Here is a 26227-nt window from a genome sequence, read left to right as displayed (position 1 = left end):
ACTCGAAAACAAAAAAAGCAAGCCGCGGTGAAAAGAGGCACTATGAATTCACACAGAGCAAGGGAGCAGGGCTTCTGGTTCCACAGAAAACTTAGAACTGAGGACAAGCTGAGGAGACGCATGCCCTGAGTCGGGCAGGAGGGGCACTCGCGCATGTGCAGTACACTCGTAAGCTTGAATATCTTCAAGCAAGTCTGCTTGCGAGAACGTCCGCTAGGGGGCTCCGTGGAAGACGTCACCCACATGTAGAGAATATGCTGCCTGCTTGTCCTGGGATAAAAGTAGGCTTTTAGCTTGAATTTGAATACTGCTAGGGATGGAGCATGACGTATTGATTCAGGCATTCTGTTCCAGGCATATGGTGCGGCAAGAAGGAGTTGTCAGTGGAAGATAAGACAGGCTTGCCGATGAATGGAGTTCAAGGGAAGGAGCATAGGGGGAGATAAGTGAAAAGAGATATTGGGGGGGGGGGCGGCTTCAGAGTGAATGCACTTGTAAGTCAGTAAGAGGAGTTTGAACTGTATTCAGAAATGGATGGGGAACAAATGAAGTGACACATGAGACGTGCATACCGGGGTGGGGGGGAAGAGATAGAGAGAGAGAGAGAAAAGGGCAGAGCTGAAAACTCAGAAACCTGCAATGCTCTGGCCATGATGAAATATGGAAGAAAGCCTCTGTGAGATCCAAGGACAACAGAAACTTCCCTGGAGACAGCAGCTAGCACCGTGTACTCCATTGTCCATTCAGAAAAAGGGAATTTGCAAGTGGGTGACCAACTGTAAAACCAGAATATGTCTCCAATTCTCCGAGCCTCTCTGGCATGAGGAAGCATAAGGATTATCCGCCTAAGCCCCCATTAGTAGACCGGAACAGGGTCCAGCATCCCAAAGACTAAAGTGTGTTGCAGAATATCGTAGACCCTAGACTCTGTTGACGTCGACCTGCCAGAGTTCAGAAACCAAGCCGGAGACAGGCAAACGAGGACTAACATGTGTCTGACGAAAGTCGAGTCCACTCCTGATAAAACAGAAAATGACAGCCTGCAAATGAGGAATCCATGCCTGCCCTAGGCGACATCAGTGCTTTCCTTTTTTTTTTTTTTTTTTAGGTGTAACCACTGCTGAGGAACCTAAGAATGCCTGTAATTAGAATCGTGGCAACATGGTGGTAGCCCTGCAAATGACTTTAGGAGGAAAAACCAGAGGATCCCTGACGGTACCTGCAGGAGGAATGAAGAGGACTACGACCCAATCCCAATGTCCAACGAAACTGGTGCACAGGAACCCCCGAGTAGATGCCAGCTAGACCTAAACCAATAAGAATCCGACCTTTGAAAGATGGCCACTGAAGGTGATCCTCAAGGCAGCGTCTTCAGCCACAGTCAGTCCTAACAGTTTGGCTCTCAGACTCTGCACCACCAGAAAATGTACTAAGAACCCAAATGAGATCATACAGGCCGCCCTGCATTGCAGCCACACCAACCAGCACCAGCGGAGGACAGGCATGCACCTCCACAGATGATGCATTGTGCAGGCAGGAATTACATTATATTAGTGACTTTTATTCCACCATTACCTTGCGGTTCAAGGTGGATTACATAAGAGGTTATCTGGACATTTCCAGAAGTGTTACAGAGTTGAGCGGGTTACTTCGGGGGATTGAAATGCTTCCTGTGGTGTTAGTTTATCTTGATGGATTTCTTGAATAGCAGGGTTTTTATTTCTTTTCTGAAAGTTTTGTAGTCTGGTGTCGTGATCAGTAGATTGGATAGTTGGTGGTCTAGTCGCTGCCTGCATGATTGTATATTTTTTTTGCGTTTGATTAGGGGGTGCATGAATGGTGTCTGGGTTCTCCTTTGCCTGGTTGTGGTAGTTTGGATAAGGCGGTTGTTCAAGAAGACTGGGCTGTCTCCATTCATGGCTTTAAATACTAGACAGTAAAATTTGAATAGTATTCTTGCTTGTATTGGGAACCAGTGTGAGTCGAGGTATGCAGCAGTGATATGGTCGTATTTCTTCAGCAAATAGATCAGTCTCGGAGCTGTGTTTTGTACTATTTGTAGTTGTTTTATCATGACTGCGGGGCAGGGGAGATAGAGGATATTGCAGTAGTCTAGAAGTCCTAGGACTAGGGATTGGACCATGAGCTGGAATTGTTTTCTGTCAAAGAATTTTCGGATTTGCCTTAAGTTTCACATGTCCGCGAATGATTTCTGCATTGTTTTGTTGATTTGTGGTTGCATGGTACAGCATCTGTCTATCATCATTCCCAGAAATCTTAGGGTGGGTTGAATGGGGCATGTGATTGAATTTATTATTAAGTTTGTTATAGTTGGGGTCTTGCTTTTTTCAAGAAGTATAAATTTTGTTTTGTCTGGGTTTTAGTTTGTGTTCTTTCATCCATGTTGCCACAGTTTCTAGTGTTCTATATAGTGTGTCTGTCATGGAGGGTGTTGGTTGATCAAAAGGAAGGAAGATGGTGATGTCGCCTGCATAGCTATAACAAGTTAAGTCTAATTTGTCTAGGAAGGTGCCGAGGGATGCAATGTAGAGATTGAAGAGAGTTGGGGATAATGGCGACCCTTGGGATACGCCACAGGGGTTGGACCATGGTTCAGATTTTTCTTTGTTTGTCCTTACTCTGTAGGTCCTGGATTGTAGGAATCCTTTAAACCATGTGTGCACCTTTCCTTTGATTCCTATTGTTTCTAGTATTTGTAGTAGAATGTCATGGTCTATCAGGTCAAATGCTGCGGTGAGATCTAGTTGTATAACTAGCTTTTTTTTTTTTTTTTTTTTTTTTGCCTGTGCTAAGGTGTTGTCTAGCTGTGTCCAGGAGGGAACCTAGTAGTGTCTCTGTGCTGTAGTTGGTTCTGAAACCAGATTGTGTAGGGTGGAGTAAGCTGTGGTTTTCTAGGTAGTTGGTGAGGTGTTTAGCTACAAGGCCTTCCATTAGTTTGACATATAATGGTATTGAGGCTATGGGTCTGTAGTTGGATGGTAGATCTGTTGCTACTTTTGGGTCTTTTATGATCGGGGTGATGATTTCGCTGAGGTCTTATGGGAAAAGGCCATCTGTGAACAGGGATTGTATCCATTGTATGAGGAGAGTGCGGAACAACAGGTATGTGACATAAAGGAAGTGGCCACCACCACTAGCTACCTGAGGATGCTAGAAAAGGAAATTTTTTTATCATAACAGCTTCCTATGATCCTGAGAATCCTGAACTTCATTCCCCCATCACTAAGGAGGGCTGCACACTGGAAAACCTGCACCATAGCGGAATCTATTTCAGGCTGTTCAAACCTGCCAAAAAAAAGGATTCAGGTGATAAAGCGTAGACATTGCTTTAGCAGATTGGAAAAAAACATCCAGGGATCACATTGTTCTGAAACCTGAACCAGAAGCTTTGGAGGGAATGAAAAAGGCACAGGAGAGGGGTCCAGGACCAAAGCCTGGAAGGTAGAATATCCAAATGGAGCTCTTTCAGAACATCAGCCATAAAGAAGTGGATAGAAGCCCAATGAAAATGAGAAGAAGGATCAGCACCTCCAAATCCGGACACTCAGAGCTGCCGAGGAGACCAGGCTCAGCAAAGGCAGCAGCCGTGATTTTAAGAAAGGTTTGAACAAATGGTTTTTAAGAAAGGCTGGACAAGTTCCTGGAGAGTCTTTTATTGAGAAAGACATGGGGGAAGCCACTGCTTGCCCTGTATCGGTAGCATGGAATATTGCTTCTCCTTGGGTTTTGGCCAGGTACTAGTGACCTGGACTGGCCACCATGAGAACGGGCTACTGGGCTTGATGGACCATTGGTCTGACCTAGTAAGGCTATTCTTTTGTTCTTATGTCAGGAGACAGACGAAACCAAAAAAAAACCCCAAAAACAACTGCATGGCAACTACTGCAATCAAGGTGTGATACGGCCAGATAAGAGAGCTCCTAAATAGGAAGCTTCACCCCAATGCCATAGATCGAAAAAGCCCAGATATGCCTGCTGACTTCGTCCAATGAGCGGGGGGTCTCATACGCCATTCCAAGGAGCCAAGTAAAACCCAGTGAAAAAGCCCACTCTGCAACCATGGCAGGGCTCTGTTGAGATATATGTGTCGCGGCAAAAGAATCCTCAGGCTTGGAACGTAGACATACTGTGCCAGACTCCAGAATGGCTTCTGGGCAAGAATTTCTTTGGAAGACACGGACCCAGGCCAGCTCCCTAGCTCAAGAAGACACAGAAGCGGTGAAGCCCAAAGCTCCCGCCTCCTCCCTGACACACAATCGCTGATCCAGCATAATCAGTGTCCACATTCAATAGATTAGAGACTGGGGAGTTCATCCCACATGATTTTGAGTCAAATCGAGGGGGTTTTTGAGCCAGAAATATAAGTTAGAAAAAAAGATCGATTTTAAAATCCAAGATGGCTGCCGTCACACATTCATGCCGAAAATGTCAAAAATAAACAAAATCCAAAAATAAAGAATAGCAATTTGGGGTCTGGGGAGGTGGGGACCTGAACCTTACCCACAGAAACTGTGAAAAATAAAGTTTAAATCGATCTCTGTAATGCCTTTGCCTGTCATCGTTTTTTAAGCAGCCGAGTGGAGAGAAAGGACTTTCTGCCTCAGAAACAGCTCCAAACGTACTAGAATAGAAAATCTTCAAATTGCCAGTCAGTCAGAGACAGACTACACCCTCTGCCCCCACGGATCCTCTGCCATATGGCCGGGGTAAGAAAGGCAGCCTGTGCCTTGAAACCCGGGTGGGTTTCTGTTCAGATGCACACAGCCTGCGTTAGAAACCTGTGACAGGGTCACTGTCTAGCAAACTCCACAGGAAGGGACCCAGGTACTTGCAGAAGGTGGCACCCAGCAGGCTGGCTTCACAAATCCACTAGAGTTTCTCTGTGAAGCTGTAGTCCAGGAAAACAGGACTGTGTCCTTTTCTCTGACAGCGGACTACCAGGAAGGGGTCTCAAGGCACTGAAGCCACTGAGAAACAAAGTTTAAGCGAACTTTACATGAAAAAAAACAAGAAAAATAAGTAGAGCACCATCAAAAGACTTCTGCTTGAACTGCTTGCAGAAATTGAAACTAAGGTTGTTGTTTACTGTCTCTCACACTAAGGGGGTAGAGCATGTGTTCAGAAAAGATGTAGATTTCTGCAATATCCGGACTGCGGGTTGGGATTGAACACCAAGCATATGGAATCCAGAAGGGACATAACAGAAATAAGTATTATGTCCCAAATTAAAGAAAAAACACAAGGGCCAAAATAAAATTCTCCCAAATGTTATGACTAGTAATAATTTTATCACTTTTTAAAATTCAAGTAAACTTCAAAAACAGGTATAACAAAATGCCTCTCCTGAAATGCAAAGGGGGCCAGACCAGCTCCTCAGCTTAATGACTTAACATTAGCATCTTTTTCTGTGCAGATCTCCATCACTACAAAACAAACTAGCCTTCTTAAATTTTATATCTATACTGATGATATAACAATACTTATTCCTTTAACATCGTTCACGATTGAAGTAAAAAACCAAATCTCACTTGCTCTGTCACAAATAGAACAATGGTCCACTAAATTTAAATTAAAGCTTAATTCAGGAAAAAAAAAGTTTTTTCTTGCCAGTCCTAATGACAAATGAACTTCATTTAAATGGTCAAAATTATATTATAGCTATTACAATAAAAAAATTAGGTGTTACGCTGGATTGCTCACTATCTTTTAACAATCATACTGATCTACTGATAAAAAGATTCTTTGCAGTACTGTGGAAGCTTCGTACTATCAAAAAATACTTTGATTTAACATCTTTCAAATTGTTGGTTCAGTCACCAATTCTGTCCACTTTGGATTACTGTAACATTATCTATCTAGATTCTCATTAAAAAATTCTTAGTTGACTTAGAATGATACAGAATATAGCTGTCCATCTGATTTTTGTCCTCAAAAAATATAATCATGTTAGTCCTTACTACCAAAAGCTCCACTGGTTACCATTTGAGGCTTGAGTTTTGTTTAAATTTGGTTGTATTTGTTTTAAAGCTTTATTTGGACTGATTCCAACCTATCTCTTTTCCCACTTTGAATTTCATAATCCAAAAAAGAATACACGAAGAATTAGTTGGTTTATGTTTCCATCAGTAAAAGTATGTTGAAGCAAGAGATTCTTGGGAAAAATCCTTGCATTTCAGGCTGGCACAATGAATTCATGTTGGAATGTTCTAATTTCCCAAGCTCAGACTTACTATTTGTTTCAAATAAATCTTAAAACTTATTACCGTATTTTTTGCTCCATAAGACGCACCCTAGATTTACAGAAGGAAAACAAGAAAAAAAACATTCTGAACCAAATTCTCCCTGCCAGGCTCTGCACCCAACCCCACACTCCTTGCCAGGCTCTGCACCCTGTCCCCCCTTCCTGCCAGGTTCTGTACCCTGTTCCCCCTCTAGTGGTAGGCCGGGACAGGACATAGGGCAGGCAGGCAGGCCTAGTAGCCTAGGGACAGGCAGGCCGGCAGGTCCCATACCCCCCATGTACCCCCCAGTATCTTAATTTATCTCCCATGTCCCCACGTAACCCCAGTACCTTAAATCATCCCCCATGCCACCCACATAGCTCCCCAGTACCTTAAATCATCCCGCATACCCCTGTACCCTTTTAAACACCCCCGTACCTTTTAAATCATACCCCATACCTTTTTAAACACCCCCAGTACCTTTTATGCAAAAACAGAACACACACAAGTGATAACAAAGTATGCAGCAGCAAGGTTCAAATAGTGCCTAATACAAGTTTTCATTAACCTAGAAAAGCCCATCCCCAAGTATCAACCCGTCTTTCAGACAGACAAAAGGACAGGCCCAAACCCCTAGAATCCAAGTCCCCCCCCCCCCCATCCCACCCTGCCCACTCTCCATTGTGTGGCTGTCAAAGAATCCAAGAAATTAAGTCAGATAGAATACACAAATAAGAGATACACAAAGAATGAAAAAGCTAGATAGTGTGCATAATCCCCCAAAGTGCCCCAGCACAGAAAAAAAAACAACCAACAACCATTAAAAAAAATACCCCGTACCTTTTAAAATCCCTCCCATCCTCGCTAGACGGCTCTCGTACTATGATTAGGAGCATGGATGTGAGAAGCAAGCGTTACATGCTCCTGCTTGGACCCGCCTTTGCATTCCGAATGGCTGGCGTCAGTTCTCATGACGCCACCATACAGAAAGCAGAAGCGGGCCCAAGCGGGAGCGTGTAACGCTTGCTCCTCACATCCGCGCTCCTAACTCGAGTACGAGAGCCATCTAGCGAGGGAGGGATACCTCTGGACCACCAGGCTGTTTAAAAAAAGGTACCAACGATGACGACGATGCTTGAGGGGAGGGTTTGAAAAGGTGCGGCAGCGATGCTGGGGGGGAGGGTTTGAAAAGGTACGGTGGTGGTGCTGAGAGGGAGGGGTTTCAAAAGGTACGGCAACGGTGCTGAGAGGCGAAGGGGAGGGGTGTTTTGAAAAGGTGCGGCGGTGGCAGGGTGTTCTACATCGCTAAGGGGGGGTACAAATTTTATATCTTCGCTACATAAGATGCACCGAGATTTCCACCCACTTTTGGGTGGGAAAAATGTGCATCTTATGGAGCGAAAAATACGGTAGATTGAGAAATACTTGACTTAATTGTAATTCTATCTTCCGATGAACATTTTAATGCTTATGCTAGTAATTTATTGTTCATTCATCTCTATTTGCTGTGAACCGCCTTGAACTGAAGGTTTGGCGGTATATAAGAATAAATTATTATTATTATTCTGTATTCAAACAGCAGGAGACAGTTTACCACACTAACTAGTTCCATGGAAATATTAAAGAGAGAGCAAATGGAAGCCAGCATCAAGATACAAACTCACATAAGGTGGAAAGAGTTCAAGATCCTTGTATAGAGGCTGAATTCTGTCGAAATCAATATCCTCCTTATTCCCATAATCAATGTATAATGCCTGCGCTTTCCGTTGAGATAAGTCCACTTCCTGTATCAAGACTCTGTACCAGTTCTGTAGGGGATGCAAATTTATTTTTTTATTTAACAAACTTATAACCCACTTGAACCTAAATAGTTTCCAAGATACATAAAAAATTCATAATTTAAAAAATAAAATCTTAAAACAGACAAAAAAAACCTATCACATTAACAAGTAGCCTTCATCTACTTCCTTTTCTTGATTACTGCTTCTTCCCGACTCATATGAGTTACAGGTTCAGAAGGACATTTACAATAAAACCTCATCATTAGCATACAGTTGGAGAAATTAGGATCTTACCTGCTAATTTTTCCTCATTTAAACCTGCCAGACCAGTACAGCTTCAGTTTACTGATGGGTTATATCTCATCATGAGACCAAAACAAAACTTTGGAATAGCATATAATAGCTCACCCTCCTTATATTCCTTAAGTCTGGCGAATAGCCAAGCAGAACTAAAAACTATAAACAGAGAACAAGACTCTGAACAGGAGCAACAACTAATAAATATGAATGCTGTTGGAAAAGGCAAAGGAAAGACTCCTGCAGCAAAATGTCCCCACAGCTCGCCAGCTACACTAGGCAAGCTACAGCTGCTGTTCTTTAATCTCCACGGCCCTAGAAAAATACTAGAACCTGCAGAAAAAGAAAAATCTGCCCCCACAAGAACATGACAACAGACAGGGTGGGGTCCTGTACCGGTCTGGCAGGTTTAATAGAAAGAAAATTAGCTGGTAAGAACCTAATTTCTCCTTCTTTATCAACCTTGCCAGAACGGTACAGCTTCAGCTTACTGATGTGACATACCAAAGCAGTACCCATCATAGATGGGACCCCCAAAGGGCCGACACCAGAACACACTCACTGAATATCACGCCCCGACGCATGTGAACATCCACACGGTAGTGTCTGACAAAGGAACGCAGAGAAGCCCAAACTGTAGCCCTGCAAATATCCACTGGAGGCACTAAAGAAGACTCAACCCAAGAAGCTGCTTGACCCCGAGAGGAATGAGCCTAGAGAAATTCAGGAACAGGCTTTTTCTGAAGAAGATAAGCAGAAGGTTTCCTTGAACCAGCACGCAATGGTAGCCTTGGAAGCGCTACCCCCCTTACGAGTACCCGCTAGAAGGATAAAGAGATGATCTGATTTCCTGATCTCCTGGGTCCACTGCACATAAGAGCAAAGGACCCGAAGGACATATAACTTGCGCAACAATTTCTGCTCAGAAGATCCCTCCCATCTACCAAAAACCAGGAGGACCACTAACTGATTGACATAAAAAGGAGAAACTACCTTTGGCAGAATTAAAGATATAGAATCCCTCTTTCAACAAGTTAACTTAAAAAGTACCGGTTCTGAAATCATTCCACCTTTTTATTTAAAAAAACATTTCTCACACTTTGGACCTTTTATTCTTTCACTTATTCAAAATAGTCTACTTACAGCTACCGTTCCATCCTTATGGAAGACCGCAATTGTTACTCCTATCCTTAAAAACCACAAAATTAGTATAGACGAACCCACAAATTACCGCCCTATAGCAAACCTACCATTTTTATCAAAATTAACAGAAAAGCTGATATTTAACCAACTTTCGGACTTTGTAGAAAATACCAACGCACTACACCCAAACCAAACAGGATTCCGTAAATTTCACAATACGGAATATTCTTTAATCGGACTAACATCAAACATACAATATTTCTTAGACCATCACAAATCTGTTATCCTTTTTTCAATAGATATCTCTGCCGCTTTCGACACTATAGATCACAACCTACTTCTACAAAGGTTAGAATCAATTGGAATAACTGAGAAAGTTCTTTCTTGGTTTATTTCATATCTCGCTAATCGAACTTCTTCTGTTAAGTTTAATAATGAAATGTCCACAACTCAATCTTCTACCTTTGGAATCCCTCAAGGATCTATTTTGTCCCCTCTACTGTTTAACATATTTCTCTCTCCACTTTTAAGCATCTGCCAGTCCATAGGTTTCACTCCTTTCTCTTACGCTGATGACATTCAGCTCATTCACCCCTTGGACCCAGAAAATAATAACGATATTGCATCCATCAATCACAAACTGGATATAATACAAAACTGGCTTAATACAAACAAATTGGCACTCAATATAAATAAAACTCAATCAATGTTATTTACCTGGAAAAAAGATATAACCTTGAAGAATTCATTCATTCTCAACAATATTCCACTCAATCTAGTTCCCTCTATCAAAATTCTTGGTGTAATAATTGACAATAAACTGCTTTACCACGAACATATTTCACTCACTGTCAAAAATTGTTTTTTTAAACTACGCTTGATCCGGTCAATTGCCAAATTTCTGACTCCAAACTCTATTAAGATACTAATTCACTCTTTAATCATAGCAAGACTCGACTATTGTAACGCACTTTTCCTTAACATTACACAGAAAGAAAAAAGGCGACTTTAGCTGATACAAAACACTGCTATTAAACTAATATATAACGCTAGGAAATACGACCATGTTTCACCATTATTAATAGACGCCCACTGGCTTCCAATTGGTCACAGAATCACCTTCAAAGTAATGCTACTTATCTTTAAAACTTTATCCTTTAACGAACCTCAATTTATATCTAGACTATTAATACCTTACAATTCTCAACGTTCACTCCGTTCAACCGGCCATAATCTTCTTACAGTCCCCTCTCTAAAAATTATTGGGACAAGAAGATCTGACATATTCTCCGTCATGGGACCACAATGGTGGAATGCCCTACCGCAATATATTAGAAACGAAAAAGACGTCATAATTTTTAAAAAACTTCTAAAATCTTACCTATTCAAAGATGCTTTTAACATTTAACTTCCAGTGAGATTTTAAATCATGCTGTGGTTTAATTACCCCTACCCTATTGTTTTTTCCACTTTCTACCATAAACTGAAAATTGTAATTTTTACTCTTTCCCTCCCGACTCATGTCTGTTTTATATGAAAATGTATTGTTAAATTCTTTGCTTCTTTTTACTATATTATATTTTGACTTTGTACATCGCTTAGTAATTCTAATAAGCGATTTATCAAATATATTAATAAACTTGGAAACTTGGAAGAAGGAACAGGTCGCAACACAACCCACTCCATAGAAAACTCCAGGAATGGATACCTGCAAGAGAAAGCCTGCAGCCCAGAAACACATCTAGCAGATGTAATTGCTACCAAAAAGACCACCTTAAGAGTAAGGTCCTTCAATGTGCAAGTCCCCAAAGGCTCGAGGGGTGGACGCACCAGCACAGACAAGTTCAGATTAAGATCCCAAGATGGAAGAGATGGTGTAATGGGAGGCTTGAGCAACTTGGCCGCCCGCAAGAAGCGAACAACATCAGGAATGGCAGTCAGGCGCTGACCTTGTAACAACCCACAAAAGGCTGACAAGGCCACCAGCTGAACCTGGAGAGAAGACCAAGCCAGGCCATTCTGAAAGACCTCTAAGATGTGAGGCAGAGAAGCGCAAAAGGAGACCACTCCACGTGCAACACATCACTACTCAAATATACGCCAAACTCACACATAAGCCCAAGAAGTGAAAAGTCTCTGGGACCCCAACAGGGTAGAAATGACTTTATGAAATACCCCTTCTTACTAGGCGCTCCCTTTCAAGAGCTAAGCCGTAAGCGACCCAGATCGAATATTGGAATGGGACCCTGAGTCAGAAGGTCGGGCGAGAGCAGCAGATGCAAAGGCTCCGCCACTAGATGCTGCCCCAGGTCCCCGTACCATGGATGCCTGGGCGATCAGAATCACAAGGTCTGGATGACGAACAATGCGGAGGAGAACTCTGCCCACTCATGGTCACGGAGGGAACACATACAACAGACTTTTCGTTGGCTATGGTTGGACCAGAGCATCCAGACCCTCAGCCTGCAACAACTGAAAAAGCGGGGTGTTTTGGCGTTGACACTTGTGGCCATCAGGTCCATGAGAGGCTGATCCCAAGCTTGCACTATCAACTGAAAAGCCACGTGAATTAGGTGCCACTCTCCGGGATCTAGCACGTGATGACTCAGAAAGTCTGCCTGAACATTCTCCACTCCTGCTATGTGGGAAGTCGAAATGTCCAGAAGATGAGACTCTGCCCAGACCATGAACAGAGCTGAATCTTGCGCCACCAGAGTGCTCTCAGTGCCCCCCTGACAATTCACATAGGCCACCGCTATAGCATTGTCTGAAAGAACCCTGATTGACTTGCCCGTCAAGAAGGAACGGAAGGCCAACAGTGCCTGACGGATGGCTCCGGTCTCCAGAACACTGATCGACCAGGACACCTCCTGCGTGGACCAGGTGCCCTGAGCCGAGTGACCTAGACACTGAACTCCCCAACCGAGGAGACTGGCATCCGTGAGAAGCACCGTCCACTGTGGCTGATCCAGACTCGCCCCTGAAGCCACTAACGAAGACTGTAGCGAGCCATCCAGACTGTGCCTCTGGGGCGACCACCTCCGAAGAAGAGCATATGGAAGAGGACGCATATGGGCACAAGCCCCCCTCACTACATCTAAGGAAGCCACCATCGACCCCAAGACTTGGAGGAAATCCTGCACCCGAGGACACCGGGACGCCAAAAGAAGGCAAATCTGTGGCTGCAACTTGCTCACCTGGGCCTCTGGGAGGAAGACCTTCCCCCAAGGAGGTGTTGAACAGAACCCCAAGGTACTCCAGGTGCTGAGATGGGTCCAACCAACTCTTTAAAAGGTTGACAACCCAGCCCAGTGACTGCAGGAACTCCACCACCTGAGCAGTGACCCGCCTGCTCTCCTGGAATGACTTTGCTCAAATCAACCAGTTGTCCAGGTAGGGAAGTACTAGAATGCCCTCTTTGCATGAAGCTGCCACAACGACCACCATAACATTGGTGAACGTCCGCAGAGCCATAGCCAGACCAAAAGGAAGCGCGCAGAACTGATAGTGTGGACCCAAAGTGAAGGAATACTGATGGAAGGCCCTTCAGATCGAGATAGGTCAGAAACTCCCCTAGCTGAACCACCAGAATCACAGACCAAAGTATCTCCATACGAAAAAACAGAACTTTGAGAGCCTTGTTGACCCCTTTCAAATCGAAGATGGGCCAATAGGTCCCCCTCTTTCTTAGGCACCACAAAGTAACTCGAGTCCTGTCGATGCAACACTCCTGAGGGGGCACTGGAAGTAAACATAGAAACATGACGGCAGAAAAGGGCCACGGCCCATCTAGTCTGCCCACGGCCCATCTAGTACTGCTTTGAGATCTAGTACTGCTTTGACGGGTCTGGCGAAAAGCCTGTTTCTTCCACGCTGCCTGACAAGGAGAAGCTAGAAAGAAGATCTGGCAGGGAGTGGGCAAACTCCAGAGAATAACTGTCCTGAATCATCTCCAGGACCCACTGATCGGACGTGATCTCTGCCCACTTTGGAGAAAACTCGCACAGCCGGGCACCCACCGGAACGAGAGGGAGGCCAGCAAGAAGTCATTGGGCAGGATGGGCCACGGGGGAACCGGCGAAGGGATTCCCAGCCCCCCGATGTGCCCCCCAAAAGGACTGTATGCACTGATAAAAACGACCCCAGGAAAAACCAGAAGTCAGGAAGGGAGCAGCCCCATAGCAGAATCTACGGAACTCCCGAAGATGCCGCCCCGAGCAGTGCCACCCCTAACAGCAAGGAGAGCTCGGTCTTCAGGAAGGCAGGGCACTTTAGAGTCCCTACCAACTTATCCAAATCTTCCCCAAACAAAAATGACCCCCAAAAGGGAAATTTAGTAAGTTTTAGTCTTGGACGCCGCATCCGCTGACCAAGCATGAAGCCACAAGGTACGATGAGCAGAACCCCAAAAGCCATCGATTTGACGGATGTCTGCACCAAGTCATAGAGGGCGACCGAGAAGAAAGAGGCCGCCATCTCAATCTGTGCGACCTCTTGTTCCACCAAGGACCAGTCATCAGACTCACGGTCCAGGACATGCTCGGCCCACCGAAACAAGGCCCAAGCCCCCCCAAAATAGCCACCTGGACACCCAAGGCAGACACATCAAAATTCTGCTTAAGAATTGTCTCCAACTTATGCTCCTCAGAGTCCCATAAGGCAGAACCGCTTTCTACGGGCACTGTATACCGCTTAGCAATAGCTGAGACCACTGTGTCCACCACAGGCGACAGCATCAGGACCAGATACCCCTCCGGGATGGGATACAGGCAGGCCATGGAACGTGCAAGCGAAAGGGTGCTACCCTCACCTACCACAGAGCGAGCAGAAAATCCCGATATTCTGAAGCATAAGGAAAGAGCGGGAACAGAGCAGATCCCCTGAAGCAAGGGGTCCACCACTTGCAGGGGCTTCGACACAGAGGAGACTGGCAAACATAGCCCACGGAGCTCATCCCGCTGAACACGCGCCACTCCCCCCGGATGCATAGGTGCTAGTAGACGGAGCAACAACCGCCACTACCGAGAAAACTGCATCCCCCCCAGAGGATCCTAGAAAGCACCCCAAAGGTCCAAGTCCTGCGCTACCAAAGACTGCTCCTTCCAAACCAGCAGCGTCCCAAGAGACCCCCAGGCATTGGGATGCACGAGGAGCAGAGGGGAACAGAACTGACACTTAGTGGGGCCGACCTGTAGAGGATATTGGGGGCAAAAAAAGTCACCGAGACCCCCGGGGTGGAAGCAGGACACCCAGCCACAGCAAAAAGCTAAACATGTAAAATAGGGGGGAAAAACCCTGGCGGCCCCCCTGGGACTTCCTGTCACAGTAGGGGACATAGAAACATAGAAGATGACGGCAGATAAGGGCCATAGCCCATCAGATCTGCCCACTCTACTGACCCACCCCCAAGTCTACTATCCTAGGGATTCCACTCCTGGTGACAGGTTCCCTTGGCTTAACCCTCTAAGGGATCCCACATGGGCATCCCATTTGCTCTTAAATTCTTGCACGTTGTTTGCCTCGATCACCTGCACTGGGAGCTTGTTCCAAGGATCAACCACTCTCTCGGTGAAGAAATATTTCCTGGTGTCGCCATGAAATTTCCCGCCCCTGAGTTTGAGTGGATGCCCTCTTGTGGCTGAGGGTCCTTTGAGAAAGAGAATCTCTTCTTCCATCTCGATACGGCCGGTAATATACTTAAACGTCTCGATCATGTCTCCTCTCTCCCTACGTTCCTCGAGTGAGTACAGCCGCAAATTTTTCAGCCTTTCCTCGTACGATAGATCCTTGAGCCCCGAGACCATCCTGGTGGCCATCCGTTGCACCGACTCTACTCTCAGCACATCTTTTCGGTAGTGTGGCCTCCAGAATTGCACACAATATTTCAAATGAGGCCTCACTATGGTTCTGTATAATGGCATTATGACTTCAGGACCCAGCAAACCAACCTGTCGCCTGTGTCACCAAACAGAGACATAGTCACCTGAGGCTAGACTAAAATAGATGTGCTTCACAGCAAAAATGAAGCTGAACCGCCAAAAAAAAAAAATTTTTCCATAGACCTTCAGCGGCTAAGAGGCTTAAACCACCCCAGCCGCTAAAGGAGAAAAAACGGCATTAGCTGTTAAGGGAGTCTCCAGTCACTGCAGCAGTAAGGGAACCCTTTCTGCCTGACCGTCGTACAGCTCGGGAAGCCCAGGCTTCCCCGCTAACAGCTGCCGGCCGCAAGGCACTCACGAAGGAGATCCCTAGCCACCGGCATCCGATCCCGACAAGGCTTCCCCTTTGCAGCAGCCTGCCTCGCACAAACAGGCCAGCTGCAAGTTCCTCGCGGCTGGATTACAATGAGCACTTGTTCCCTTACAAAGGTGCTTATTGCTAAATAAAAAAGTGCTGGTTATATGAGAAATATATTAAAAATACATTAAATTTAAAAGGAAAGATCTCTTCAGACCGGCACAGCCTTAGGATTTTTTTTTCTTCTGTCAGAACAGACTCCACGGCTCTCAAAGCTGGAGGCCTGACCTGAACCAGAGGACAGGATGCCAGCTGAGGCACCTCTACAAAAACTTGAGGAGGTGGAGGAAGGGGGGGGAGGGACCCAGCACAAGACCTTCCGGGTGTGACACCCCTGAGGTCAGACAGACCCCAGGGTCCACCCAAGCTCATTCCGGCAACAGAAAGGGACCAGGAGCCCTAAACAAATTCCAACAGCCCTAACCAAGGGAGATGGGTACAACTCACTCACACCTGCTGAAGACTGAAGGAAGCTATTATATGCTATTCCAAAGTTTTTTCTCAGTCTCCATTGGCTGGTCACGATGAGATATAACCCATCAGTAAGCTGAAGCTGTACCGGTCTGGCAAGGTTGATAAAGAATGGCCTGCTGCTGGCATCATCCGATAGCATTCTATTCTGCCAGTAAGGTTCCTTATTTTGCTAAGAAAAAGAAGGTGTTTCCAAGATTACTATTAAAAACCTTTTTCAAAACCTAGCACACTAACTGTCAAAAACTATTTTCAAATCCACTGCTTTTCTCATTAGACAGTTTGTCTGAAACCCACAGAATGGTGACTTGGACATAGAATATCCTGATGCTTTCTGGGACAGATGAAAATGCCCTAATACTGCTTCCAGATATTTTCTTCTGTACATCATGTTCTAAAGACTAGAGGAGCACCAGACATTTTTAAAATATGTTAGTTCCAAGAAAGAAAGTTTTGAGAGCCTCTGAAAAGATGGGACTCTTGAATATGAGAACCATTTTTAAAATTCCTCTCTCTACATGGAAGATCCTTGGTAAGTACTTTATTACAGCAATAATGTTTCTCTATTCTTTACACCGAATGGGGTGATTTGAGCCAGACACTCACAAACCATAGTTCAAGGACAGAAAATAAGTATCATGCCAAAGCTGAATTGCACGCTTTCTTGTACAAGAACCAAATACCACAAAGAATCTCACAAAGTTACTGCACCTGATCATAGGAGTACTTGGCAGCACAGACTTCCCCTTTCACTGGCCTATATTCCCCTGGACCTGTCAAGTTTGTGAACTTTTCCTTCAGCGCCAAGGTAAGTTTTCCAAGACTTTCAATGACTTCAGAAGAACACATCTGCATAAAAAATTCACTTGGATCCTTAAATTCATGAACGGTACCCTGGCATAAATAAAGAGAGAGATTATTAATAAACTTGCACTGAAGAGCTATGAAGAGGATACCTTAAATGCATTACGACAGTGGTTCCCAGCCCTGTCCTGAAGGACCACCAGGCCAATCGGGTTTTCAGGCTAGCCGTAATGAATATGCATGAGAGAGATTTGCATATAATGGAAGTGAGAGCCATGCAAATCTGCTCCATGCATATTCATTAGGGCTAGCCTGAAAACCTGATTGGCCTGGTGATCCTCCAGGACAGGGTTGGGAACCTCTGCATTACGACATGGTGGTGACAGTTGTTCAAGTCTTCAATACAAAGGAAAGATTATGTTCTTACTTTGCTAATCTTCTTTCTTTTAAACAGGAATGGTAGTCTTGACCAGCAGGTAAAACTCATTAGGTGCGAGGGTTGTAGAGAGCCCGTAATTTTGTTTTCATGCTCCACCTCCCATCACTCTGAGATGAGCTCAAACCCCCTCAGTCGGTACCAAAGTTTCTAGTGAGTTCCAGAGTGCAAACATAAGAGAGGGCTGTGGGGAAACTCCCTGAAACCACATAAGTCTGGTGTGTTCTAAATACAAATATTAAACAATGCTTTTAAACTACTGCTAACTGAAACAAGGTGGAAACAAAAGGGGCCGTCTGTGTACCATCTGTATCAATAGTTCTGTTGATCAGTATTTAAAATGAGCCTCTTATGAGTGAATTCCTCTTCATTCCTGACCCTACTGGGCAGGTGGTAGAATCAAGACATTGTATAGCTCCCCTGTTGCAAAATTATATATCAATAATAATTTTTTAGAACGCTTTAATTTGCGGAGGGGGGTTAGACAACATTGTCCCCTATCTCCTTTGCTTTTTGATATTGTTTGGAACCCTTGTTATTAACTATTCAGCAAGTAAAGGAGATACAGGGTATTCCTTATTCAGACCGGGAATACAAAGTCTCTGCATATGCAGATGATATTTTGCTTCATTTAAGAAATCCAGAAACAACCATTCCATGCTTACTTGAATTGATTGAAAATTTTCAGGGTATAAGATAAATTGGAGTAAATCTGAAATACTTCCACTAAATGTGTATTGTACAAAAGGCTTGTTTGATTCATTTTCTTTTGTATGGAAGGAAGATGGATTAAAATATTTGGGAATTTGGATAAAAAACACGCTGGAAGACACAATGAAAGAGAATGAGGGGCGTGGCTTGGAGTCACAACGGGATGGTCAAGACTGAGCTCCACAGTAACAGGCTTTTGAAAGTAGTTTTTAAGCTATTAAATTAGTCTGTATCTTAATGAAAATCGGGAAAGTTTGTTTTACTTACTTTAAGAAGGGTGGGAGGGAGGGGATTTCTATTTTTGTTTATGAGGATTTGATTAAGAATTTTAAGTGCTGTATTGAAATTATAATGGATATATTTATGTACACTTAGGCCCTGATTCTACAAAGTGCGTCCCGATTTTAGGCAGCTGTAGGCGTCCTACAGCTGTCTAATCAGCCAATCGGGATGCACGATTTTTTAAAAATGCTCCCCAGGCAGGCCGCCTATATTGAAGGCGCCTCCGGGAGCCTAGGGAGGCCCGCAAGACGCTTAAGCTCGCCTAAAGGCCTTAGGCGAACCTAGGCGGCCCTACGTGTCTCCCTAGTAGAGGAAGAGACGCTTAAAATGTAGGCCAGCAAAATGCTGGTCTACATTGTAAGTAGACGCGGCCGCTATACTGATCGCGGCAAGGGATCTCCCTGCTGCAATAAGTATAGCGGCAGCGGCCGCCTATCCCATCACCAGCAGGAGGATGCCCAACTCCTCCTGTCGGAACCCCGAACTCCCCCTCCCCCCAAACTGGTAATCGTCGACAGGAGGATGCCCAACTCCTCCTGTCAGAACCCCGAACCCCCCTCCCCCCCCAAACTCGTAATCGCCGACAGGAGGATGCCCAACTCCTCCTGTCGGAACCCCGAACCCCCCCTCCCCCCAAACTCGTAATCGCCGACAGGAGGATGCCCAACTCCTCCTGCCGGAAAGCCCGACGACCCCCCCCCCGCCCCAACTAATCTCCCTCCCCCAACTATCTTTTAAATGTTGGTCGGCTGGATGGGTCTTGCTGCCGTCCAGCCGACAGGCAACGCCTCGTGGAAATGAGACAGGTCCGCCCCTTCCCGGCCCATCCCCGCTAAATCTAAGGCCTGATTGGCCCAGGCTCTAGAAGCCTGGACCAATCAGGCCTTAGGCATAGCGGGTCCACCCATCCCCACTAATCCTAAGGCCTGATTGGCCCAGGTGCCTCTCCTGGGCGTCCTATACAGAATCAGGGCCTTATTGTCTGTTTTAAAATGACTCAAGAAATTTAGTTACTTTAAGAAGGGTGGGGGGTGGGGATGTGTATTTTTGTTCTAGATGATATGATTAAGAATTTAAGTGTTATATTGAAAGTTTAATGGGTATTTTATTGTACACTTGTTTAAGATTTAAAATGAATAAAGAATTTAAAACGAAAATCGGGAGATTTGATTAACAAATGGCAACGAGCAAGCAGCTGAAAAATGAGATGGCTGGCACAAGTTCGGGAAGCGCAAAAAGATCAAAGATAGAACCGACGACTCCGTCTAAAGTGCCGTTGCCCAAAGAAAATAGCGGTGACATTTTTGCAGAGCTGAGAATAATCAAAGAAATTGTCACTGACAACTCTCTAAAGCTGCAAGATCTTACCAGATGTATGGAAAATCTTGAATTTAAATTTGATAATATTGAACAGAGAACATCTGCAAATGAATCTGAAATTCAAATATGCAAATCATATAGAGAGAAAGTAGATACTCTCTCAAGGGAGCTTGAAGATTGTGTTAATAGAGGAAAAAGGAACAATTTAAGAATTATTGGGCTCTCGGAGGGAATTGAAATAAAAGATACAATTTCCTTCCTTGAAAACTTTCTCCCGAAGATCCTGCCTCTTAAGACAAAATATCCTCTAGAAATAGAGAGGGCTCACAGGATCCCTTCAAGAACAGCTAAATCACTGGGGCCACGTCCAATTATTTTTAAACTTTTAAGACATCAGCAAGTCATCGAAATTATACGGCTTGCAAAAGAAAATAGAAACTTGAAATGTCAAGATTCAAAGATTTATATTGTGCCGGATTTTGCTAAGGTCACCGCAGAAAAAAGGAAAATATTATTAGAATTGCGACCACAAATGAGAAGTTTAGGAGCTTGCTATATCCGGCTATTATGAAGGTTACTTATGCCAATAAGACTGTGAGTTTTGAAGATCCTGAAAAGTTAAGGGCCTTTTTAGATACATGTGAACAACCGATGGCTTCGTAGAAAATAAAATAAAAGGGGGAGCTAATGTCATTACTTCCAATTACTTATTATTTATACAATTTTTAATGTTTTTATTTAAACAAAGTTGTGATATTTACTTAAGAAACTGAATGGAACGTAGGATGGAATCTTTTTTGAATTAACTGTATTAACCGTCTTGAATATAAGAGTTAATAGATGGAACTCTATTTAGATTTTTACAAAAATGCTCAAGTTTTATGTAAATCGGATGGTTGCCTTGGCGCATAGAATAACTGAAGAAAATTCAAGATATGGAACTGAAATCTGGAATCTATTACATCACTATTCTGGAAGAGAAGGCAATATCTTTGAATATCTTCTGATCTATGCGTGACAATTGTGGCTATTTACTACAAAGTATTGGGCAAAGCTATCTAAGTATTTGGTAATTTTACTGGATTTGATGGAAGCGGCGGTTCATGCGCAGGCAGCCTTGTCCCATTACCTCTCTCTGCTGAAGGGATGAAGAGAGATAGCACCGGAGCCTTACCTATGGTTGACCTTTGCTTCATGGGTGCGAAGATTCGGTATCGTTCTGGGAACACATGGTGTTTGGCTCCCCAGTCGCTCCTTGTGGCGTAGATTGGGGCGGTTGCTTGCGTTTTGCTGACATCGACGTAAAACATTTTCTCCTCCCTTGTTTTAATAAGGGAGGAGTTACATGAGGGATGTATTATTACGTTTTCCAGTGACAATATTAGAGAGCTTTTTGTCAAAAACGATAAATTCCTCTGTAACAGTGTTATGAAATTCTGAGGATAACATTAGGATAACGACTTTGTGTCACCGTACTAAGGTTTCGTTACATAGATGTTTGGCTGCATTTTATTGGCTGAAGAAAGAGTAAAGCCAGTCTCAATGATTGGTTTGTTTCATTAGTAGGAAGAGGAGGGATTGGGCTGATCCTGCAAGAAAGTTGAAGTTATCACCGAAGATACTTAGACGCATCACATTTATAACTTTAACTGTGTTCTTAGCTTTTTACATCGGGAATGAAAATTAATTTACTTGAGGGATTTTTTTTTTTAGGGGAGGGAACTTCTTGCTTAGATTCTTATATAAACACACTATATTGTAAAACCCGTAGTGGAAAAGAAATAATAATAAAGACACTTAAATTTCCACTATATCAGAAAAAGTGCAAACAATACTAGTATCTAACTAGAGGGGCCTCAGTTAAGGAGCCTACGCAAGTCATAGACTCTGACCGCACAAGTCTGCGTAGATTTTCAGCTCCTTTGCTCCAATCATCGGCAACCCTCCAGTCCCTAACCTCCACTACAATTAAGATTTTAAATTTTATTATGCATATATTTTTTTAAAAAGTTTTTCTTCTAGTTTTAATACAAAATTTGATAGTACTTAGTAAAATCTAAATATTTAGTTCTATTATACTCTTCGGTTTAAGATTTAAATGCACTATTTCTTTGAAATGAGACTAAATTTTAACATCAAAAAATTTTGTAATAGAATTTAGAGTTACTTAGCTTCAGACTATATATTCACAGCAAATTGCTTCAACACATGCCAACATGGCCAACGTTTCGTGGAAACTTATTAAACCCACTGCTTCAGGGCCAGTTTATAGAGCATGCTGCTGGAATGTCTCTACACAGGAAACTTTTCCTGTGACTTTTCCTGTGTAGAGACATTCCAGCAGCATGCTCTATAAACTGGCCCTGAAGCAGTGGGTTTAATAAGTTTCCACGAAACGTTGGCCACGTTGGCATGTGTTGAAGCAATTTGCTGTGAATATATAGTCTGAAGCTAAGTAACTCTAAATTCTATTACAAAATTTTTTGATGTTAAAATTTAGTCTCATTTCAAAGAAACCGAAGAGTATAATAGAACTAAATATTTAGATTTTACTAAGTACTATCAAATTTTGTATTAAAACTAGAAGAAAAACTTTTTTAAAAAATATATGCATAATAAAATTTAAAATCTTAATTGTAGTGGAGGTTAGGGACTGGAGGGTTGCCGATGATTGGAGCAAAGGAGCTGAAAATCTACGCAGACTTGTGCGGTCAGAGTCTATGACTTGCGTAGGCTCCTTGACTGAGGCCCCTCTAGTTAGATACTAGTATTGTTTGCACTTTTTCTGATATAGTGGAAATTTAAGTGTCTTTAGATTCTTATATAGCATGAACATCAAATGGATTAGAAGATATTTTATTGGTTTCTTAAAAAATTTATTATTGAAAATATAGTTTATGGTTATATATCATTTCCAAGTAAAGAGGATAATTTAAAGGATGATTGGGAAATTACATGGATGTATTGTGAATTTATTTTGGAGGATTAATATATTAAAGATAGCTTTGGTATAGATAAAGGCTTTAGTAGAGTGATGATTTTAAATTGGTTTATATGTAATTTTAAGATGAGTAGAATTCATATTAGTTCATACTTATGAAAGATTCATTATAGCAATATTAAATTCCTGTGATTATATTCTTAAATATAAAATATTTTCAATAGAATTAATGTTTTATAGGGAGATAAGGATGGATATGAGATTAATTATTTAATTAGCTAATATCATATTATATAAGAATATTGCAGATTTATGTGGAACTTCAAAGGGGTAGTATAAATTTTTTAGAAGGAATAAATTGATATATAGTTCATTTGGTCTACATATTTTCTTTGATGTTTTATTGGAATGAAGGGATGCTCTGTATTGTGAAGTATTTTTCATTTTAATTTGTCTAATGCAGTGTTCTTCAACCTTTTTACACATGTGGACCGGCAGAAATAAAATAATTATTTTGTGGACCAGCAAACTACTAGGACTAAAATTTAAAAACCCCGTTTACGCCCCATCTCCGTGAGCTCGGTCCCCGCAAACGATCTGATTACATCTGCACAAGCCGCAATTATGATTTTATATTGAACGTATTTTATTAAAGTATAAAAAGAAACAATATTCTGAACAATTGTGATTTTATAAATACAAATATACAGAGCACGGACCAACAAAACCCCTGTCTCCCCTCCCCTTCACATATATCCCCTCTACTATCAAGAAAACTGAACAAGCCAAGTTATTATAGAATGCTATATAGAAATATCATGCTAACAGAATACTGCAGTCCCCAGTTATGTCTCTAGCAGGATATATATTTCAAATCTGATATATTCTAATGACAAAATAGAAATAAAATTATTTTTTCTACCTTTTGTTGTCTCTGGTTTCTGCTTTCATCTTCTTTTCATTCTTTTCCTTCCAGCATCTGCCCGTTCCATCCAATGTCTGCCCTCTCCCCCTTCCATATGTATCTGATTTCTTTCTATGCCCCTCTTCTCTGTCCATACAGCCTGTTCCTCCTCTCTCCTTTTTATATCATTCATTCCAGCTTCACTGCCTCCTTCATTTTTATCTCTCCTACACCAGATCTAGCATCTTTATCCCTCTCTCATTTCTCTGCTGACCTCCTTTCCAGCATCAATGTCTCTCTACTTTCTCATTCCTCTCTCTCCCCTTTCCCTCATCTGATCTCTACATTCCACCCTGACCCCCTTCCCCTCCTGTAATCTCCCTGCCAGCTGTTTCCTTCCTTTTTTCTTTCTCCCTTCCCTCCTTCCTTTTTTTCCCTTCTCCCTTCCCTCCTCCCTCTATCCAACATTAACTCTCTTCCCATCCCTTTCCTTCCTCCCCTCCCAGCAGCATCTCTCCTTCTTCTCCCTTCCCTCTTCCCTCTATCCAACATTAACTCTCTTCCCATCCCTTTCCCTCCTTCCCTTCCAGCAGCATCTCTCCTTCTCCCTTCCCTCCTCCCTCTATCCAACATTAACTCTCTTCCCATCCCTTTCCCTCCTCCCCTCCCAGCAGCATCTCTCCTAATTCTCTCCAAGTCCAGTAACAGCTCTCCCTTTATCCAGCAGCTTCCCAGCCTCCTACAGTGGCTTCCTCCCCTTCCAGCAGCTCTCAGTACTTGCCTGCAGGAAGTTGCCGGTAAATCACTGCCCTGGCAAGTAGGAGAGTTGGTGGGAGGGGAGACAGCCACTGTGAAGGCTCCCCAGGATCTTGCTCGCACACGCTGACCATCTCCCTCCACCTGCACCTGTATCTGCAGCTCTCTCCATTCTACTCGCGACTTCCCTGTGGCCCTCTTCAGCAACTCGTCAGGGGCGGCGATCAAGACAGGCTGCCGACATCGGGACCTTCACTCTCTGAGTCCCGCCTATTTTGTTTCAACTTCCTGTTCCTAACAGGCGAGACTCAGAGAGGGAAAGCCCCGACGTTGGCAGCCTGTCTTGATCGCCTGAGGCTGGGAGGAACATTAGTCGGGAGGAACCGCAGTCGGCAGGAAATTTAACTGCCGACTGGATCTCGCCGGCCCTACGCGGACCGGCAGAAATTTTCTGCGGACCGACACCGGTCCGCGGACCAGCGGTTGAAGAACTGTGGTCTAATGTATAGATATTAGAGTTCCATCTAATCATTATTTTAATTTTACAAATATATAATTCATTACTTACAGAAAATGGATATAATTTAATATTAACTGTTATGTAAACATGTGATATTATGAAGTTGCACTCGGATATTTTACTTTTAGATAATATGAATTTTTTACCGAAAGGGTGGTTGATCACTAGAATAATCTTCCACAACAGGTAATTGAGGCAAGCAGCATGCCAGATTTTAAGAAAAGATGAGATTGGCATGTAGGATCTCTTCATGGAGGTAGTTAGGGGGTGAGCCATTAGTGTGGGCAGACTAGATGGGCCGTGGCCCTTTTCTGCCATCATGTTCTATGTTTCTATATATATCAAAGTTAGTTTAAGAGTATATAACTTACTGTTTTATCTTTGTTTTGCCTGTGAAGAGTTCTTTTTCACTTGATATCAAATGTGCGTTTCCAAATTTTCACTATTATTAATATGGGGGGTAGGATGGGTGTGAGGGAGGGTTTGGGTGGATTAAAATGGTGAAAATTTTATGTTCAAATGTTTAAATTAAGGAAAATGGTGTCTGTTCATGAGATTCAGAGTGATTTTAATTACTTGATTTTGATAAGTTGTTTTGATTATAAAGCTTATGATGCTATTTAAAATTTTTCCGCTGAATGTTAATGGCCTCAATCATCAGATCAAAAGGGAAAAAAAACACTAGCTTATTTGAAACAACAGAATGCTGATATCTACTTTATACAAGAGACTCATCTGTTTGTGGTAGAGTTAAAAAAACTGGAAGGGGGTTGGGTGAAACAATGTTTTTTCGCCCCAGCCATAGGGAAAAAAGCAGGGGTAGCTATTCTTATAAATAAGAAATGTACAGCTAATTTTCAATTAATAGGTTCAGATTCCCTGGGTAGATGGATACATGTAGATACGAGTATGGAAAATAATACCCTGGCACTGTTTAATGTATATGCCCCTAATTTGAATCAAAATGAATTTTTTAAAACACTACAGCAATTATTACTCCCACTGGCTGCTTCTAAAATAGTTGTAGCTGGAGATTTCAACGCTGTTATGGATCCATTAATGGATAAAAACCCGAGTAAATGTATAAAATCATTAGGGTTAGATAATTTGGTACATTCATGTGATTTGAAAGATATTTAGCGCATACTTCATTTAATGATCGGGAATTTTCCTTTTGTTCACATGTTCATAAATCCTTTTCAAGAATTGATTATATTTTTGTCTCAACTCAAATAGTTTAACAGGTGATTAAAGCATCCATAGATCCAATTATTTTATCTGATCATGCGGGTATATGGATTTTACTTCAATTAGATGAACAG

The 26227-nt window shown here is 43.0% G+C and overlaps 1 protein-coding gene across 5 annotated transcripts in view; it reads right to left on the bottom strand.

Moving 5' to 3' along the window:
* Positions 1–26227, bottom strand: part of TDRD1 (tudor domain containing 1) — a 613801-nt gene that overhangs the window by 406070 nt on the left and 181504 nt on the right. For all 5 annotated transcript variants that reach the window (XM_033943145.1, XM_033943144.1, XM_033943148.1 and 2 more), the window contains 2 exons: positions 16943–17125; positions 7907–8050 (listed from right to left, as the gene is read on the bottom strand). In XM_033943145.1, the coding sequence (XP_033799036.1) occupies positions 7907–8050; positions 16943–17125 (327 nt within the window). The remainder of the gene's footprint in view (positions 1–7906; positions 8051–16942; positions 17126–26227) is intronic.

The sequence above is a fragment of the Geotrypetes seraphini genome, chromosome 4 (assembly GCF_902459505.1).
Source record: "Geotrypetes seraphini chromosome 4, aGeoSer1.1, whole genome shotgun sequence".
In the NCBI taxonomy this organism is placed as follows: Eukaryota; Metazoa; Chordata; class Amphibia; order Gymnophiona; family Dermophiidae; genus Geotrypetes; species Geotrypetes seraphini.
The sequence above is the reverse complement of the archived record's forward strand: the minus strand, read 5'-3'. Positions and strand labels throughout refer to the sequence as shown.